Source organism: Spea bombifrons, chromosome 7, assembly GCF_027358695.1.
Source record: "Spea bombifrons isolate aSpeBom1 chromosome 7, aSpeBom1.2.pri, whole genome shotgun sequence".
NCBI classification, from domain to species: domain Eukaryota; kingdom Metazoa; phylum Chordata; class Amphibia; order Anura; family Pelobatidae; genus Spea; species Spea bombifrons.
Window position 1 is genome coordinate 23,867,426 of NC_071093.1, and position 21,302 is coordinate 23,888,727.

Below are 21,302 nucleotides of genomic sequence, written 5' to 3' on the forward strand. Positions count from 1 at the left end.
GGTACGTAATAACCTAACATACCTGATAAACGTGACTGATGACAATGGCTCCCTGGGGAAGGGCAAAAGAGGACTTTTCCCAAAAAACCAACAACAAGGCTCCCTTGACTGCAACTGGGCACCAAACTTGATAGGAAATAACGTACCGTATTTGCTCGATTATAAGACGAGGTTTTTTCCAGAGCAAATGCTCTGAAAAATAACCCTCGTCTTATAATCAGGGTCGTCTTATAATCAGACCTCAAATATGTCTGATTATGAGAGTAAGATCCAGATCCCCCGCAGCGATGCAGGGGACCTGGATCCTCCTGTGTTAACCCCCCCACCCAACTTACCGGTGCTTCTGAGTCCCCGGTGCTTAGTCTGGGCTGCGTGTAGAGCTCTAAGCGATGGTATCGCGTAGAGCTCTACACGATACAATCACTGCCCGGACTAAGCACTGGGGACTCAGAAGCACCGGTAAGTTGGAGGGGGGCATAACACAGGAGGATGCAGGGGACCTGAGTCCCCGGTGTTTAGTCCGGGCAGCGTGTAGAGCTCTACGCGATTCACGTGGAGCTCTACATGCTGCCCGGACTAAGCACCGGGGGCTCAGATGCAGGGGACCTGGATCCTCCTGTGTTATGCGCCCCCTCCAACTCAGAAGCACCGGTAAGTTTGGAGGAGGGAGGGGGAGTGTTAAATGGGGGACGTAAGGCATTTCTGGAGGCAGAGTGCTCTGTGAAATGCCTTTTAACCCCTTTAATGCCACTCTGCCTCCTGAAATGCCTTTTACCTCCCTATATGCCACTCTGCCCCATAATATGCCTTTTAACCCCCTAAATGCCAGAGTGGCATATAGGGGTATAAGGCATTTCTGGAGGCAGAGTGGCACATAGGGGGTCAAAAGGCATATCATGGGGCACAGTGGCATATAGAGGGTTAAAAGGCGTATCATGGGGCACAGTGGCATTTAGAGGGTTAAAAGGCATATCATGGGGCACAGTGGCATATATGGGGTATAAGGCATTTCTGGGGCAGAGTGGCAAGCCTGGGGGCAGATGTGCATAACTGGGGGGGCAGGTTGAAAAAAAAAAAAAAAGGAAATAAAAACAAAATATTTTTCTCAATGATAGCTTTTATTAACAAACAATTGTTCACATAGTTTACATGAACTAACATTTACTGGTAAAACTTTTTTCCTACAGGGTCGTCTTATAGTCAGGCTTTTTTCTTTTTTTCATAAGTTAATATTCAGATTTTGGGGGGTCGTCTTATAATCAGGGTCATCTTATAATCGAACAAATAGGGTAATTAGTGTACTTGGACCGGACTGATTCGTTTTCGTATGACCGAGGGACAGAACGAAATGATCAGCAACGGGACACAAGTCCGAGACTTTCAGAAATGTCGAAGAATAAGGTGTAATGGCCAGTACCCCCGGTTGCATGAACCAAAGAAGGCTGGCTTACCGTACCAGAAAAACAATAAGGGTCCCAGGACTGCAACTGGGCACCAGGGGGCATTGGTAGGAAAAAACGTAGCGTACTCTGACCGGATTGATCAGTTTTCGTATGACCGAGTGACAGCCGTAATGATCAGAAACGTGACAAGTTGGAAATTTGAAGAACCGAAGCTGAATTAAGTACAGTAACCAGCTGACCAAGATGCCTGCATCCGAAAAAAGTTACATAGAAGCTTAAGGACTATACATGTACCAGGACTAAATGGGATGTCCATTTAACATTAGCAAAGCTCTTACTCGCCATCAAATAGTAAATTACTGGGGGACTTCACTGGCTTGACCTTGCAGACCTCTAAAAGTATTTCCGGGTGAGAAGAAACGTTTAAGAACTACAATATGTGATGTTGGATTCTGTTAGGAAATGCTTCATAGCTTAATGAAAGGGCTAGGTTAGAATAACAATAGGCCGCGAAGGTTAGGAGAGTGCTAATCAAATAAACATTTGAGGGAGGCAACGGACGTACGAATGTACAAAACAGGGACCAGGCTCGCTCATGTGATGTCGAATTTAGCAGTAACCAACACAAAGTCTCAACTAAAATGTCAGAGTTTCGGACCACTCCTAGAACCCATAAAATTAAACGCGTCATAAAGGCTCCTTTTACTCCTATGCAGATGCCACACATCTGGATGGATAAGTAACAACTTAAAAGCATCCGTAATATCTGCCTTCGACAACCACAAGCTTAACCCCCCCATTGACTATGTCCTGAATCAGGGGCATAACTAGAAGCCTCAGGGCCCCAGTGCGAGAATCTGTTAAGGGCCCCCCCAACACATCTACCCCCTCCTACTCACTATCTATCCTCTCCCTAACCCCCATCCTCCCTGCCCCCTTCTCCTCACTATCTACCCTCTCCCTATCCCCTCCTTCTCACTATCTACCCTCCCCCTTCTCACTATCTACCCTCTCTCCCTCCTCCTTCTCACTATCTACCCTCTCTCTCCCTATCCCCCTTCTCACTATCTACCTGCTCTCCCTCCCTATCCCCCTTTTTATCTATCCTCTCCCTCCCTATCCCCCTTCTCACTATCTACCCTCTCCCTCCCTATCCCCCCTTCTCACTATCTACCCTCTCCCTACCTATGCCCCCTTCTCACTATCTACCCTCTCCCTCCCTACCCCCCCTTCTCACTATCTACCCTCTCCCTCCCTATCCCCCCTCTCACTATCTACCCTCTCCCTCCCTATCCCCCCTCTCACTATCTGTTGTAATCCTATGTGCTCCGGATATAATACCAGTAGTTTAATACAACCTTGCTTTATTGCTGAACATTACTGAATAATCAGGATATTAATGCTGACACAAATATAAGAGTATCATACCATGCTGCATCACTGCTTAACACTCACTAGCTTACAAAATGGCCACTGTGCTCTCTGACCTGTGAGGTATTACAGAGGCGGAACCACTAGTTAAAGTGAGAGGGACAGTGAGATGCAGTATCCTACAATACAGGCATAGCACTATCTACCCTCTCCCTCCCTATACCCCCCTCTCATTATCTACCCTCTCTCTCCCTATCCCCCTTCTCACTATCTACCCTCTCCCTCCCTATCCCCCTTCTCACTATCTACCCTCTCCCTCCCTATCCCCCCTCTCACTATCTACCCTCTCCCTCCCTATCCCCCCTTCTCACTATCTACCCTCCTCCTTCTCACTATCTACCCTCTCCCTCCCTATCCCCCCCTTCTCACTATCTACCCTCTCCCTCCCTATCCCCCTCTCACTATCTACCCTCTCCCTCCCTATCCCCCCTCTCACTATCTACCCTCTCCCTCACTATCCCCCCTCTCACTATCTACCCTCTCCCTCCCTATCCCCCTTCTCACTATCTACCCTCTCCCTTCCTATCTACCCTCTCCCTCCCTATCCCCCTTCTCACTATCTACCCTCTCTCCCTATCCCCCCTTCTCACTATCTACCCTCTCCCTCCCTATCCCCCCTTCTCCCTATCTACCCTCTCCCTATCCCCTCCTTCTCACTATCTACCCTCTCTCCCTCCCGACTCCCCTTCTCACTATCTATCCTCTCCCTCCCTAACCCCCTTCTCACTATCCCCCCTCTCCCTCCCTATCCCCTTCTCACTATCTACCCTCTCCCTCCCTATCCCCCCTTCTCACTATCTACCCTCTCCCTCCCTATCCCCCCTCTTACTATCTATCCTCTCCCTCCCTACCCCCCCTTCTCACTATCTACCCTCTCCCTCCCTACCCCCCCTTCTCACTATCTACCCTCTCCCTCCCTATCTACTCTCTCCCTATCCCCTCCTTCTCACTATCTACCCTCTCTCCCTCCCGACTCCCCTTCTCACTATCTATCCTCTCCCTCCCTAACCCCCTTCTCACTATCCCCCCCTCTCCCTCCCTATCCCCTTCTCACTATCTACCCTCTCCCTCCCTATCCCTCCTTCTCACTATCTACCCTCTCCCTCCCTATCCCCTCTTCTCACTATCTACCCCTTCTCACTATCTACCCTCTCCCTCCCTATCCCCCCTTCTCACTATCTACCCTCTCCCTCCCTATCCCCCCTTCTCACTATCTACCCTCTCTCTCCCTATCCCCCTTCTCACTATGTACCCTCTCCCTCCCTATCCCCCCTTCTCACTATTTACCCTCTCCCTCCCTATCCCCCCATCAGTGCAAATATGCATTAGCTTGCACAGACTAAAATGGCAACCAGAGGTGGCAGGGCATGCAGAAGAAGGGGGACGGGCCTGTCGGTGCAGGCTGGGCTTCCAAAATAGGCTAACCTCGTGTGAATGTAGGAGACCGATGCCACTAGTGAGTTGAGCATATCCCTCATTGAGCCCCGTCCACAGAACTAGATTGTGGAGGGCTGGATCTATGCGGAGGAGACAGGGGACTAGCAAACAGTAGGTGGAAAAATTCTACTATGCCGGCCGAAGCTGAGAATGGAATGTCTCACCTTGATAATACAGCAGTCGATTTAGTAATAGTGCGAGCACGGAGGGAATGTGAGGCGGCAAAGTCTGACCCAGGAGCGTGTGAACGGGGAATGGAGAACCTATCCTCATGATCGGATAGGAATGACATGTCTATGCAACGGTAAAAAAACCTGAAAAAAACCTTGTCTTATAATTGAGCAAATACGGTAGTTGGAGTTAAGTATAATTTGAAAGTGATCTAAGAACCACCAATGTAACTGACCAGCTGTAACATACAATGAGTAACGCCAAGAAAGATATAGCGAGCGAATGTAAATAAGCTCGGATAAGGAAATAAATCTCTCTAAAAGCACAGACGTAGTAACATGAGCTGAACAGTATAAAAGCATGACGGCAAGAAAGCGTGCTTAATGATGTGTATTGCAGGACTAGAGGTATCTAACAGGTATTGGTAGTAAAAGGGTTAAGCAGGCTTAGTAAAGTTTGAGTATGAGAACTGCACCTTTGTGGCCATGCATACATATAAACAATCCGAATCAAGAAAACTACCCAGCATAGCTCCAGTGTACTGCTTACAGTAAAAACACCTTTAACACAGATGTTTTAATTAGGCACTGTTAGTAAAAGGAACATATAGAGATTCCAAATAACGTGTAAAACAGGCTTGGGAAGGTTTATGTTTCATTAACAGCATCCGTGTAGCGCCATGCATTCACAAAGCAGTCTGTACCAACAACAAAACCCCACATAGACCCCGTAAATGAGTTAATAAATGACCAAGCAAGCAACGAGAAAACAAAGTATAACAGGAAGGGGGATGCCCCCTCTTGAATAACCCGAAAAAAACCTAATATGCAGGAGTCGTTTGGCTTGTAACGGCTCCTGAAAAGCAGACATGCTGCACTGCCAATACTAGCCAAAAACCGCATGTCCCTTCATGAAGTTCCATGACATTACTTCCTGTATAGCATCAGCCAAGGTCAGGGAAATAAAAGAGGATGACACCCCATTAAGTTACATAGCTGTTAAAATGCAGCCTACAACTCAGTGGCTTCCCAATTCTGATAAGCTGGATGCTTGGATGTGAACATGGCCTTCTTAGCACCAGAAGACTCTTCATATGGCTTAGGCTTGTCTGAGGACATCCTGTGCACAGCAGGACAATAGGGACAATATAGTCGACAGGGCCAAACTGAACCAATATGTATAAAAACAAATATAAAATAAATTATAATCTTGAGACCAGTTAGTAAAAGGAATGAAACAATACAACTTAGTAAAGTGAAGGAGAATGTAATGTAGCCAGACAGTAGAAAAATAGTGCTTACCTGAGCCTCTCAACCTTCCAGGGACTGGTATATTTCTTAATTTGACCCAAACTTGACAGGAATTTACAACAACATTGTCATTTGGGTTAAGATTTCTCGTGTTGACTATGCCTGGTGCACAGTATCCCCTCATTAGGAGATAATTGGTATGAGATGCCTGTCGAGCTTTCACCTCTATCTTGCGTTTATTCCCCAAAGGTTCATCAACATAGTCATCATCATAATCTTCTTCATCAAGACACTCTTTTCCTAGGCTACAAACAAAATATTAGAATTGTATACTATTACAGTAGAAAATTATGTATTTCCTAAAACAGTTATGATTCAGAAAAGCACTTGTGTGTCATGTGCAAAGAAAAAAAAAACTTTTGTATATTTCTATTCTTCCAATCCAGGTATAGTGGCTAATATACTCCCCACTGTTTTGTTGTAGACTATACACTATAACAAATAGTGTATTGTTATATCTCTCTCAACAAAAATACACATCCACCCTTTGTTACTGCATGAATGTGTTATATGAAATGCTTACGGTACAATTAACAATTTAAGTACTTTTTTATCATACAAACCTAACTTTAGCAATGAGAAATGGTTGACTCAGCTGCTGATTCCAGTCCATACCAAACTGTTGATGGAATCTGTAGTCATAAATAACTACAGAAAACCACTATTTCAACTAAGGTTTGGGAAACAAACAACACTCAAGCAAAAGACACATCCACGACTCAAAGCGTTAACAACTGACCTATATAATAAAACTGTAGTCCCAAAATTGAATTTTGGGCATTTTGCCATGTAGAAATTGGTGCATGCATTCTTTAGTTATATGACTTACAACATAAGACCCCTGTCTCATTTAGCTTTAGTACCGTATTTGCTCGATTATAAGACGAGGTTTTTTTCAGAGCAAATGCTCTGAAAAATACCCCTCTTCTTATAATCGAGGTCGTCTTCTAATCAGACCTCAAAATGTCTGCTGGGGCCATGCTACTTACCGGGCTTTGGTCGCGAGCAGCAGGAGAACAAGAAGCTAGCATCGTGTCACATAACTCTGCCCCCCCCCTTCCTCTGGGGGCGGGGCCAGATAAGTTGCACGCACAGCCGGCCCCCTGCAGAAGTCTGCGAGTGGGAGATCTGCAGTTCAGGTAAGGGGGTGGGGGAGGGTTTTTGTGATTAATGTGTAAAGTATGTGTGATTAATGGAATGAATGAGTATTTAAATGTTTGTGAATGAGTGTGTGTTAGTATGGATGTGTAAGGGGGGTGGGGGTGGTAGCATGGCATAGGGAGGCTGTACTCAGACTCCTATCATCCTCAGGTTCCAGCATGTACTGGCTGCCTTGGCTTGATAGGAGTGTGATTGCTGTTAGCAGATATATATATATATATATATATATATATATATATATATATATATATATATATATATATATATATATATATATATCTCCAGAAATGCCTTTTAACCCCCTATATGCCACTCTGCCCCATGATATGCCTTTTAACCCCCTATATGCCACTGGCATATAGGGGATTAAAAGGCATATCATGGGGCAGAGTGGCATATAGGAGGGTATAAGACATTTCTGGAGGCAGAGTGGCATATAGAGGGTTAAAAGGCACATCATGGGGCAGAGTGGCAAATAGGGGGTATAAGGCATTTCTGGGCGCAGAGTGGCAACCCTGGGGGAAGATGTGCATAACTGGGGGGGCAGGTTGGCAAATAAAAGGAAATAATAAAATATATATTTTTCTCAATCATAGCTTTTATTAAATATGAAAATATTGTTTACATGAATTAATATTTACTAGTAAAACTTTTTTCCTATAGGGTAGTCTTATATTCAGGCTTTTTGTTTTTTTCCTAAATTAATATTTAGATTTTGGGGGTCGTCTTATAATCGAGCAAATACGGTATATACGCTTCATGCATATGCTGAGTAGCACTCCCATTGAAATCATTGGGAGTACAAGCAATTGCATGTATGTTAGCAAAACTTAAAGGTTCAGAGTGCATACAGTAGCAATAAAAAGTAACACAAGAAACTGCCTAGTTTTTGATTAACATCAAAGTCCCAACTACAGCTTTATTGCACCATAACAAAAAGCCTGCTTACTATCATCCCAAGGCAAGCTTATGCCTAGAAAAGGTATTCAAATTCATTTGGACCACTGTGCCATATCTGCAAGCACGTTTCTCCATTCATATTTTTTTATATTTATGTAGGTTTCCTGTTTATGTATCAAATATGTATTTTGGGAATGCTCCTTCTTTTTTAGCCAAATGATATCTACCATATTTTCCTATGTATAAGACGCTCCCATGTATAAAATGCACCTTAATTTTGGGGCCGGAAAATTACACTTCTATCATGCCCAGGTTCCAGGATGAGTGTGATGTAAGCTGTGCTGGAATCTGGGTATGCCTGGGCATGATCGGAGTGTTATTGCTGTTAGCAATCATGTATATTCAATATAGCAATCACACTCCTATCATGCACAAGCAGCCAACACATGCACATCACTTTCAGCCTCCCTGTGCCCTGCCCCCCCACTTACACATACATGCTATCACGCACACATATTCATTCATTGCCCCATTCATGCAGACTCATACACCCTCCCCCACCCTTACCAGTCCCGGCCACGGGAGCAGGAGCGGAACGGAGTCATGTGAATTACATTCAAGTGACTCCACTGGATTCCTGTGTCTCCTCGACGGAACAAGAGACGCTGCTGAGCAACACAGAGATAAGCGGGACAAAAAAAATATAAAAATCTACAAGCAGTGTATAAGACGCACCCTGTTTTTACACCCAAATTTTTTTAATTTTTTTTGGGAGAGCAGCGGCTTTCTCTGTGGTGTCCTGCCAAAGACTCCATGCCTATTCAATGTTTTGGGAAAGCAAGACACACGAACAGAGATATTAAAAGTTCCAATGATTCCTTTCCTTAAACTTTTACCTGTTATTCTATGGTTCTTTTTTTGCCTCCTTGAGCATTCTGCATTGTGTCCTTGGAGTCAACTTGGCTGGGTGCCCACTTCTAGGAAGAGCAGCCACAGTACTAAATTGTTTCCGTTCATAAACAATCTAACTGTGGACTGATTAATAGGTATACTCTTTGAGATTACTTTGTAACCCTTTTGAGCTTCGATATTCCTTTTTTTATGCGAGGCCCCCCCACCCCCCGACAGGGCGTCATGTGACCACTCTCCAGAGGGATCACAAGCGCCAATATGTAAGGCAGTGTGCTATTTAAAATGGAGTTGCCCTTCTCCTGGCAAGAGTTTCAGAAGAGATCAATGATCGCTTGTTTCACTAATGGGGTGTTGCTGCACCAGAAACATCCAATCCAGAAACATCCAATAATACTCAAGGAAGCAAAGATAACATGTAAAACAAATGGTAAACTGTATATCACACTCACATTTACTAGAGCCACCGCGATATGGATTTATACCTATAGTACAGTGTGTGTGTGTGTGTGTGTGTGTGTGTGGTGGGGGAGGGGACAAAAAGAATTACTTCCACAAATGGTTCACAAAGGCTGGGGGTAGGATTAGTGCATGGAAAGTGTTTAATGCCACCATTTGAAATACCATGGGGTGTCTATTACACTGTATATATTTTTTGAAAACTGGATCCATATCGCGGTGGCTCTAGTAAATGTGAGTGTGATATACAGTTTACCATATATATTATATACACTCTATACAGATTCACACATTTGTAAATCCTATTTTATTTTTTTACATGTTATCTTTGCTTCCTTGAGTATTATTGGAAAAACTTGCTAAAGATTTTTCTCATTTTATTAATTTTATTGCGCAACACTTTATTACACTATTTACTTTTCTGGTTTTTGTTTTGAAGGTATACTTAGTGTTTGCTGCATTTCTTTTTTGGAGTAGGCGTCTAAGTCACTTTTTATTGTTCCCATTAAAAAAATATATGGTTTGCTGGGTTCAGCTGAATTCAAAAATGACGTTGAACCTGGTCAATTCAACCCCACGGGCATTTAACATGCCAATATTTTAACTCTTTCTATGAGAGACTTGTTTGAAGCTATAGGACTTGCTCATAGAATATTTTTTGTATATATTTTTTACATTTTTGGGAACTAGACCGGCATCAGTGGAAAAAATTTTTTACATGTTACAATTTTTTTATTTTTTTTATTTTTTAATTTGTTTATTTTGCTAATCACATTGTGATTAGAAAGCTGGGCTCCATTGACTTGCATGGTTGAATGCTGTACCTGTATTCAACCTGCAAGAGGAGCCAGAGTTCTCAGGAGGGTCTGGAGAAGACCCTCTTGGAAACTTTGGCAACTTCTTTATTTTTTTTAAAGGAATGCAGCTATCTTGAGAGTGGCAAAATCTTGCAGTGGCGGTTGTAACTGCTGTCCGTAGCGGTCACATCGTGTCCTGGGGTGGGTGTTCGGTGTTGCTGAATGCCTCGCTATCGAGGCATTTCAGCTACACCATTGAAGTTTAGGAGGCCATCGTTGATCGCCTCCTAAACTCTTTTAAAAAGGGCGTTGATGGCCCCTGATGCTGATCTCGGTGTTGTTGAATGCCTCGACTTCGAGGCATTACAGCAACACCGTTTGGGTGCAGAAAACGAATATAGATCACTTTATACATCCGCTTAAAGCCATGACAGTCCTGGCACGCCATTTGTTCAACTGAATGTTTTAGCTTGACGTGCCCGGACCATCAATTGCTGTCAAGGGGTTAAGGTGCAGTTGTATCTGCCTTTGTCGTTAGGATGTCTACATGCCCACTGGAATGATTACCGTATATTCCGGCGTATAAGACGACTTTTTAACCCCAGAAAATCTTCTCAAAAGTCGGGGGTCGTCTTATACGCTGGGTACTAACCGAGTACCGGGTACTTACCGAGCCGGAAAGTCCCATGAAGCCACGAATCTCTAGGGGAGGGGCGAGTGGAGAAGCCGCCTCCCCTGGGCCGGTCTTCAGGGTCGCGCCGAGGTAGGTGCAAGATCGTGATCTCCCCAACTAGCCCTGATCAGTAGGGCTGGTTGGGGAGATCACGACCTCCCTCTAACTAGCCCAATATTAGGGAGCTCGAGGTCTGGCACTTCAGACCTCGGCTTCCCTGCTCCCTAATCACTACACGCCGGCTATTGATGCCGAGCGCAGGGATGACGTCATGTCCCGGCGCTCGGCATCAATTGCCGGCGCGTTGTGATGAGGGAGCAGTAAAGCAGAGGTCTGAAATGACAGACCTCGTGCTCCCACAACTGGATGGAAGAAAGAAGATGAGAAAGGTAAGAGATAGGGAGAAAGGGGTGTAAGTGCAGTGTATGTATGTTGGTGTGAGATGGTCAGTGTATTTGTAAGCTGGTGTGTGTATATACACGTGTGTGTGTGTGTGTGTGTGTGTGTGTGTGTGTGTATATATATATATATATATATATATATATATATATATATATATATATATATATATATATATATATATATATATATATATATATATAATATACACATTTGCCTGTCCTGGTGCGTGTGTTTGGGTGTCTGTGTGGCAGAGCTTGTCTTGGTGTGTGTGTTTGGGTGTCAGCGTGGCAGAGCCTGTCAGTCAGCTTAAATACAGTTTGTACCCACAGTGTGCTCCAGCCTTGTGCAGTTTTATGCTAAACTTTGTGCTAAACTAATGGTTTGTGGACTGACTTTGTTTTACTTTTTAAGCAATTTAGTATTGATAGAATTACATCAAGTTGATCAAAAAAACTTTTCCACTGCTTTTTTCATTATCGCCAAATTACCCTGTATTTATATGCATCATAAAGTTAAAAGGCCATATTTTCTCTCAGTGAAAAATGAATGTGGTCCACGCACTCATACATTTCTGATGAAGTGGCCCACTGTAGAAAATACTTGGACACCCCTGAAATAGGGCATGGGCAGTGGATCGCCAATTGTCAAGGTCCAACATTGAAAAACAGCTAAGCAAATCCATGCATGGGTGGTATCGTTGTTCTCAGGAAATGTTACTGAACACATATTGTGGAGTTGTGTGATACCACATGGGGACATAAAAACATTGGATAGTTCAAAACTCAGGACAAACAGTAGAATCTATTTAGCAGGGTTTTTTTTTTTTTTTTTGTTTACTAGTTTTAGACGTTAGATCTAATATTAGATGAGTAAAAGTCAGAAAAAATCTTTTCCTCAATTTCCACCATATTTTATACTTTTTTTTTTATAGTAAATGATATGATACAATCAAAATAATGACATCTAAAAAAAACCCTTCTTTGTCCTGAAGAAAACAAAAAACTTGTGTGGGTTCAGTAAACGGGAAAGAAGAAAATTACAGCTAAACATGAGCACCGCAGAAATGTTAAAACAAAAAAAATCGGCCTTTTTTACGAAGGGGTTAAAAATAATAATATAAAACAAAAGACATACCTTTTAATTACTTCATTTTCTACAAGATTGCTGTCTACAACTACAATCTGGTCTGGGATTTTCACATTGACGGAAGTCATACCCAGGAGAAGTAGGGAGAGAATTGTTACACACTGACCACCAGGTCCATCTAAAGGAAACATGATCATGTTGTCTACTGGCTCATAAGCATGATCACTGAATGTGAAGACATCTGCTTTCTCAGCAATTCCACAAGTCTTCAGTGTGTTAAGAAAGTGATAGGATTCTGAACAGATCGTTGAAGGAAATCGCCAAGTAAAAAGTCTATAAAGGAATAGACACGTGCATAAATATTTATCTTTGCAAATGAATAGTAAATATATCAACAGATTAATTCACTTGTGAAAATCTACATAAATTGCAGTAATAATTCAGTGACCTTAGGGGATAATAAAATGAGAGGGAGCAAGAGAGGTTGGAAAAAATACAAATGAGAGAGAAGAGTAGGAAGAAACATTACATTTTTACCTGATAATTTATTTTGTTTGTGTATCCTGCAACAGCACCAACAAGTGGGATGTAGCTCCTCCAGGTAGGGCAGGAAGTCAATAAAACCAGTTCCTCCCAACTGCCCTTCTGCATAACAAAGCCAACAAAGTATATACAAAAAGAATGAAACATTTTTGGGACGGAACAAAAGAGTTCTGCTTCAGGGTACACAAGGAAAATACATTCCCAGGTAAGAATTTAACATTTCCTTTGTGGTCCACAGCAGCACTGATTTGGAGGCATGTCTGCGACTTCAGCCCATGAGATAGTTACCTATTGAGTGTCTTGCTAAACAATGGACTGGAGTTGGAGACGTTCTGTTAGTCGAACATTATTTACAAGGAAGAGATTTGCTGCATCTGAAAAGACTGCAATATACACTTTCATAGTAGCTGGACATAGATCTTTGGGAAATCCTGAATGTAAAAATTCAGAGCTTGAGCGACTGACAGATGAAATGGGGAAGAGTTCCTGATTGAACATTCTGAAAAGAATTTCCAGATGCAGCAAATCTCTTCCTTGTAACTAACGTTCGACTAACAGAACGTCTCCAAGTCCAGTCCATTGTTTAGCAAGACAGATTGTTAATTATGCTGTCAGGTGGAGAAGTGCTGAAAACGAATGCAGGATGGGACTCTAAGAATGCAGGATGGGACTCTAAGATATGGGCGAGATTACATCTGTTTGGTCTATTCTTATTTTCCTGATGAATCTGAAAAGAAGCAGGAATAAAGGAGAAAACTTATTCCAGTCTGCCGGACCAATACTAAGAGAGTGCTTCCAGAGTGAGAGGTTTTCCTTCCAATGATAGGGAGAAAAAAATGTTTTTTCAGTTCACCATTGAAGGCATAAGGTTGATGTCTGGAGCACAGAAATAAAAAAACAAGTTCCTAAAAGATTTCTGGATGGAGACACCATTATCCTGGATGAATCGGATGTCTGCTTTAGTAGTCCGTCTGAATATTCAGGGAACCCTGGATCTGAACTGCTGACAAACTGGATATATAGCTTTCTGCCACTTTGAAAATATGAGCTGCCAAAAGTCTCAATGGAAAGCTTTTTGTAACCCCTTGTCGGTTCAGATATGCTACAACAGCACTGATGTTTTATTAAATCAATATCGCCTTGCTGAGTATCAGTCTCTGCCAAGCTAGGAAGGTCTTCCACGCTGCCAGGAGCTCCAGATAATTCATTTGATGAGCTTTCGTTAAATGGAGTGATGACTGTCTACCATGGAGCCCGCCAAGAAGAGTTTATGTAGTAAGAGAGACTCTTCAGGAGAGAGAAGACTCTTTAGGCTGTTTAAAATAGTTAGCAAAGAACCTATCCAATTTCTTATCTACTTGTTCATCAGGCATCTCCAAACTTGCCCTGATGACTGAAATAAGTTTCTCTGTGTCCTCTGCCGGACTCCCCTTTAGAAGGTGTCCAGATATGGCTATTGCACAAGCGCAGCCTCAAGAAAGCACAGACGTTGTTGTGCAAGTGTAACCAACAGGCGTACAGGCGTGACAACACAAATCCTGTGCACCAAAGCCTCAAGTTGCCCAGAAGCTCCCAACTGGGAAGACCGCCAGTGGGAGCAAAGAGGCCGCTCAAGGCCTACCTTGTGGGAACAGGAGGACCGAAGATACTGGAGAGTAGAGGTGAGGGCATCCCACTGAGGAGTACTGACCTTCATCTGAAACGGAAGGGAGATGAGCTCAAGGGCGCAATAAATAAGGGAAAATTCCAGTCTCCATTGTTACCTGGCTACTTACCCCCCCTATTGCTCTGTTCATAACATGTAGGAAGCTAAGGATATAGGTCCTCCCACAGTCCTAGGAAAATGAAAAAGGGGGTGAAGAACTGAAGCTCTTACCTGCTTTGGGGCAAGAAAACACTGAGGGGGGGGAGTTGGGAGAAGAAGGTTTTACTTATTTCATGCCCCACCAGGAGGAGTTACATCTCACTTGTTAGTGCTGCAGAGCCTCACAAGGGAAAGAAGGGATTCAGAGTATTCACTAAACCAACATTTGGCAGAGCTGTTAACTAAGCTTCCTGAATTGAAGTACATTATGTATAGTTCAATCAGATAACTTTCACTTATTAAAGGTTTTAAAATATGCTATGCATGGTATAGAAGCTCAACGGGGCTTGCCCTTCATCATGTAAAGTTAATTACATGATGAAGTGAATTTAGTGAATGAACCCTTGCAAAAAGGAGCTAGAGAAGACAAAATAAATAGATTGGCGGTATTATGTTTACCTGTAATATAGATCCAAAGGTTGTAATACTAGGTGATGTAGAACAGTTTGGTAGGTTAAACAAACTCTTCAAGAAAATTTTTTTTCTAGGGAGACTATTGATCTTGAGGAAATGGTTCGATAAAGGAGCCCCCGTACTGCCCTAGTGGTTAAATTTGATTGACCAATTAAAAAAATATGAACAATATAGAAGTGGAGAATCCAAAAAGAAAATGAGGGACTTCCAATTTACTTGGGGTCTATGGTGATATTTAATAATTTTATTTATTTATTTTTTTCCTTGCAGACACAGAGAGAGCTGGGAGGGGGGTTATAAATTTGTGAATACTGTCTATTTGTTTTTATTGTATTTTATTGTATTTATTTGAGTAAAATAATAATAAAAAAAATGTTTACCTGTAATATGTCTGTGATAATTGAAATGACATGGGTACAAAAGGCAATGCCCGTTTTTTCTTTGGACCCATCATATGATTTCCTCTACGACGATTTACCAGTCTCTTCTTTTGAAATTCCAAAAATGCCTTCACCAAAATGTCATCAGAATATTTCCTATACATTCTAAATGTCTAAAAAATAATAAGCATAATAATAAAGAGCTCCGCAGCAACCACAATTCATTCATTTTTGTCAGGCCTAAGTGTTATGGTAGTGACATCTGAGGTGTAATGGTCCCCCAATGTTCAATGTATGTTACCCCGAAACATACATTGAACTTCCTGGTAGGTTCTCAGGACTGCACATATAAACTCCAAAATATATGCAGCCATACAGTAACTGCAGGGTCCTGCTTGGGCTAATATCACTTTAAACAGCACACAGACAAATTCAGAGTAACTTTACTGAACCATGCTGTGATAGGCTGACTGAGCTAACTGAGCCAATCAAAGCAGTGCTTACATGCAGCCTCACTTTCTGCCTATGTGCAAACTATGAGATTACGACTACTACTGGAAACCAAGATGGAAGGAAAATGCTGCCCCTTAAAGACCAGGGCTATTTTATATTACAGGACCACAGCAATTTTCAGGGTTAAACAAAATCCATATATAGTGTTTTTTTTACACAATTTTACAAGCCTACAAATTACACAACTAGTAAATGGAATAAAACGCAAAATAAGTTTGTCCTGACTTGGAAGCCAAGTTTTCTCGTCTCTTTTAACCCCTATCTAACCATATGTAACAAATTCCCAACTAACAATCCACCACACTTACTAAAATATTGAAAAATAACCCCTTAGGGACAAGTAAAGTGCTAAAATAGGTAAAATAGATTTATATATGTGTATATGTAATTTAACAAACAAGGGGCCTAATTTCTAACTTAAAATCCCTACATACCAATAATATATCTCACTGGAGATGTTTTTTTGTATCAGAGGTACATATACACTAATATAAGCTAAAACTAAAATGTAGGCTGTAACAAAGTTTATTGTAAACGGGGATTGACACACCCCTTCTATAGTCTTACAAAATACATGAATTAACATACGTTGCTAGCTGTGGTGTGTGGAAAGGGATAAACGTACAGGCGTGTAGTCTGCACAATCTCCCTATGCAAAAGTGACGACACAAACATTTAAAACAGACCATGCAGCTATCATGTGCATTAAGCTGAATATGATGGGTTGAGTGTGCCTTTAAGTTTAAGGGTGACATGCATCGTGAAACATTCCACACCTCACTAGAGCGGAAAAATTTTGCTATTTAGGATTTAATCAAATTTGAACACACACTATAGATAGATATATATATATATACACAGGGCCAGCCCAAGGCAAAATGCCGCCTGGGGCGAATTTTAAAATGCCACCCCCCCTTATCTACCCTTCCTCTCCCTCCGTCCCTGCCGCCCCCCCCTTCTTGTACTTACCTTTCAGCAGTCCTGTGGCGACTCTCCCTGTTCGGTCTCGGTGCCGGCTTGTAATGCTGAGCGCTGGAAATCTTCTGGAACTCAGCATTACAAGCCAGCACCGAGACCGAACAGGGAGACTCACCGCAGAGGAGAGAGCGAGGTGCGCCGAGCGGGTAAGCGAAAACCACTCGGGGCCCCTTTCTCTCTCATTCGCTTGAAAAAAAAAAAAAAAAAAAGGGCTTGGGGCGGCGAAGTGCCGCCCCTTCGAGAGTGCCGCCTGGAGCGGTTTCCCCACTCGGCTCCATTGTCGGGCCGGCCCTGTATATACATATACACACACACAGCATACACACATATATACATATATACACACAGCACACATAACTTACTTGCAGTGAACGACATGACTTCATCTGCATGTCAGAGAGTGCCAAAGTGCTCAAAATTAGATTCTGAAGCACCAGAATGTGTATGTCATCCACACTGCAAAATGAGGCAAAAAGTGAGATAAGAACCACATTTTATTATAATGCTTAATTACTGTAGAATAATACATTTGGAGTGAAAAAATAAGTTGTTTATATTATACAAGAATATCTAAAATAAGACAGAATAGATCCATTAAGTTTCAGAGAGAAGAGACAATCCATTTGATTAAAGAATATTGTTTTTACAATGATACATTACAGTTTCACAATTAAATAAAGCATTACAAGGAAATATAAATAACACACAGCATACCTATTGAGCATTTCTGTTCTTGTCTCTTGGCTTGATTCATCTCCAACTGCCAAAACCCGATAACTGATCAAACAAGGAAGTAATTAGGATAAGTGACAGTCTAGTTCATTTTTAATTATTTAATGCATATCGGAGTCCATTGTGCATAGACTGTGATGCATTTTACTGCATGCCAATTGGCACAAGCTTTCTTTAATTAGTGGATATAGAAAATTAGACTTCTGACTAGGGATGCACCAATACCATTTTTTTGAGACCGAGTACAAGTACCGATACTTTTTGTCAAGTACCGATACCAATTAGCGATACTTTTTTGAACGGAGCACTCGCTCAGTGATCAGGGCCAGACTGGGAATGAAAAGCAGCCCTGGAAACATTTGGAGACCAGGCCCATATAGTTTATCTTGGGGTCAAGCTCTTATACACACACGCACCCCTAATACATACCCAAGTCACACTATTTGCCATACAAATAACTATAAAACATTCTTTTTATCACATTATTTGTATTAAAATGCCAGAAAGCAAAAGTGTTAAAAGGCCCTTGTAAATTTAATACATTAGACATAATGGAATCAAAACATTTGCTACTGCAAAAAAATTTTGATCAAAAAGTTCCATTTTATTCAGTGGAACAAAACTGTGATAACATTATTCTTCACGATATTCTTGTAAGAAACTTTTATTTCTTTATTAATTCATGTAAACTATTTTTTCATATTTAATAAAAACTATGATTGAGAATTTTGTTTTTTTGTTTTCATTTCCTTTTATTTGCCAACCTGCCCCCAAAAATGCCTTATACCCCCCTATATGCCACTCTGCCTCCCTGATATTCCTTATACCCTCCTATATGCCACTCTGCCTCTAGAAATGCCTTATACCCCTAAATGCCACTTTGGCTTATAGGGGATTATAAGGCATATCATGGGACAGAGTGGCATATAGGGGGGTATAAGGCATTTCTGGAGGCAGAGTGGCATATAGGGGGTTAAAAGGCATTTCTAGAGGCAGAGTGGCATATAGGGGGTTAAAAGGCATTTTTGGAGGCAGAGTGGCATAAAGGGGGTTAAAAGGCATATCATGGGGCACTCTGCCTCCAGAAAAGCCTTATGTCCCCCATATAGCACCCCCCCCCAACTTTCCACTGCTTCTGAGTCCCTGGTGTCTGGTGAGGGCAGAGGGTGGAGGTTGTTCATGAAATTAAAGGGGTCGGCATGCACGCACTGCGCTGCCCAATGGCTGTGCCTCAGCTCTTCGTCCCACCCCTTTTAAGACGTGGGACGAAGTGCTGAGGAACGGCCATTGGGCGGCGCGATGCGTGCACACCAGCCCCTTTAATTTCATTAGGCGCCGGCGGCTAGAGGAGGCGGCTTTCAATCTCGCTCGCAGCCGCTGTTTTGAATGTCGGTATGCCGGCCATCCGGCCCACAGTATCGGAGCAGTTTGTTGGAGTACAAGTACTCGTGCAACTGCTGTGTATCGGTGCATCCCTACTTCTGATCCATGTAATTCCTCCCTACATTTACTGAAAGGGGCTGTAATGCTCTTATTGTAGTTATTTGAAGTTGAGCTCCCACTCAAGTCAATAGGAGCAGGGACAACAAATTACAGCCTCCAGCTTGCACGTTTGATTGCCTCTACATTGATTTAAGTCAGAGCTATGCTACCACGTACTTTACCCAGAGTAATATATCATAAATGCTGGAAGTTTATATAAATAATGCTTCCTGTTTCAATATAGCCAGGGGAGGAAAGGAAGAAAAATACTCCAGTACTAAACCTCGAATGAATCAATCATGGCCCTGATTTGTGACAGCAGATAAGGACAGCACAAGATTAGGTGCATCAGTGATACTTTGTTTCATCACCAAAGAATCTGAGAATCTGACATCTTGTAATTTGCAATTTTACCCCTAATTTGATGGGCTGGCACAGAGGGCCAATGCTAAGGAGGGATTTTTGGAAGATGAAAAAATATTATATATTTAAAGTCATTTGCTACAAATGTATTTTAATATCAGACTATCCGGTTCCGTAATATGAAGAGGAGTCATAATCTAAGAAATTGCTTCAACGACGGTATCATTTGTGCATTTTCTTCTTTAAAACAGAGAAGATACCTTTGCTATAACCTAATCACAAAACCATTACTAAATCAGACAAAAAGGAGATAGGAAAAAAGCCTCAACAGTTTACATTGGAGATAAGTTTTAAGATACGGTCAATTCAGTTATAATTTCAATTTAGTTTCTGTTTCAAAAACATTTGGCATAAGCCACGTGTTAGGGTCACGAGAATAAATGTGTAATGCACACGTAAATAAGAGACATAAGAAGCCTAAATTCTTGTCCTGCTATAAAACAATGTTCTGAAAAATGTGTTGCTTACCTCTCAAATAGTTGATGTACAGTGTCTGGCAAATCGCTTGCAGGTCTACCCAAATTTGTGCTAAATTTTTGCTTGAGACGTTCTACAAATTCCATAAACTCAGCAGCACACACCTTATTTAAAGAAGTACAAAAGCAAAACAAACTAAATTATTTAAAAACCTAATTTTATATGTACATTTTTTATATATACATAAACGATGTCTGGTAAATCTTAGAACAGGGAAAATGATGATTAGCTCAATATAGAATTAAAAGTACCATGCAGTGTGGCAGTCACAAAAGCATACACTGCACATACACATACATCACTTTTATCTGCAAAAACGAATGTTTATGATGCCAATAAACCATAATCCATAATAAGAACGCACTCACAGGATTTATACTCGTTCAAATAATTTATTCAGTTCCACAGATCATCATTGATGATGTTTCAGTGCAGCTCATAGACATTTATCAAGATACTCACAATGGCTAAGTAAGCTGTTTAAATACACGCACAAACACATCAGCGATTAAAATGTTGCTTAATACACCTACCTATGTAACATACCCATCGCCTTTGGTTACCATAGAGACTAGAGGCGCTGTCCTTACTTGGCTTAACTCTTCTATTTTATATATAGTGAAACCGTCAGCCAGGAAACAATTGTAATAGGGATTAAGAATATATATAACAACCCTTCAACAAATTACATCTGTACCTATGTAAATACATAAAATCGCTAGATTCAGCAGGGACCAGCAACATTCATGTCAAAAATGGGAAAAGAAAAGGCAAAGAAATGGTCACTATGTATGAAATTAGCAAGGCATTAAAAAAGAAGCAAACCAAAAATGTTCATTCAGGCCCGAGGGGCAACAGTGTCCAGAGTTCTAATTTAATAAATCCTTGAAGGATAACACGATTCTTGCCCTTTAGGCTAAGATCAAGTTTCATCCTGAGGTCCGTGACGATCGGACAATGTTCGTCCTCTGCCTTTCTACTCATGTAGACTTCTGCTATGGGGGTTCTGGCCAAACAAGATTCGATCTTTTGGCTGCGCTCGCTCCTCGGCCTTTTGACCCTAGAAATTCTATTGTGAATCCTCAACATCTGGTGGATGCATGCTGGAGCAATCCTAACACTCTTGAAGGTAGAGAGACTGATTGGGAAGATTTCCCCTCTTCTCCCCAATTTTTTCTCCCAGGATTTTTTAGCCTCATCCCACTTTTTTTTTAAATCCCCTTTCCCCCCTTCTGTCTCACTTCTTCCTACTGCCCCGTGGGAGGCAACTCAAGTGGGACAGCTCCATCCCTTACAATTAGACAATGCCCAGGTCCTACTCTGACACAGAGGGAGTTAAGCCAGACCTGTGGAAGGG

At 41.9% G+C, this 21,302-nt stretch overlaps 1 protein-coding gene across 2 annotated transcripts in view; it reads right to left on the reverse strand.

Moving 5' to 3' along the window:
* GTF3C1 (general transcription factor IIIC subunit 1) overlaps window positions 1-21,302 on the reverse strand; it is a 195,212-nt gene that overhangs the window by 30,487 nt on the left and 143,423 nt on the right. For both annotated transcript variants that reach the window (XM_053472098.1, XM_053472099.1), the window contains 6 exons: window positions 19,937-20,049; window positions 17,546-17,608; window positions 17,194-17,287; window positions 15,341-15,513; window positions 12,188-12,472; window positions 5,744-5,997 (listed from right to left, as the gene is read on the reverse strand). In XM_053472098.1, the coding sequence (XP_053328073.1) occupies window positions 5,744-5,997; window positions 12,188-12,472; window positions 15,341-15,513; window positions 17,194-17,287; window positions 17,546-17,608; window positions 19,937-20,049 (982 nt within the window). The remainder of the gene's footprint in view (window positions 1-5,743; window positions 5,998-12,187; window positions 12,473-15,340; window positions 15,514-17,193; window positions 17,288-17,545; window positions 17,609-19,936; window positions 20,050-21,302) is intronic.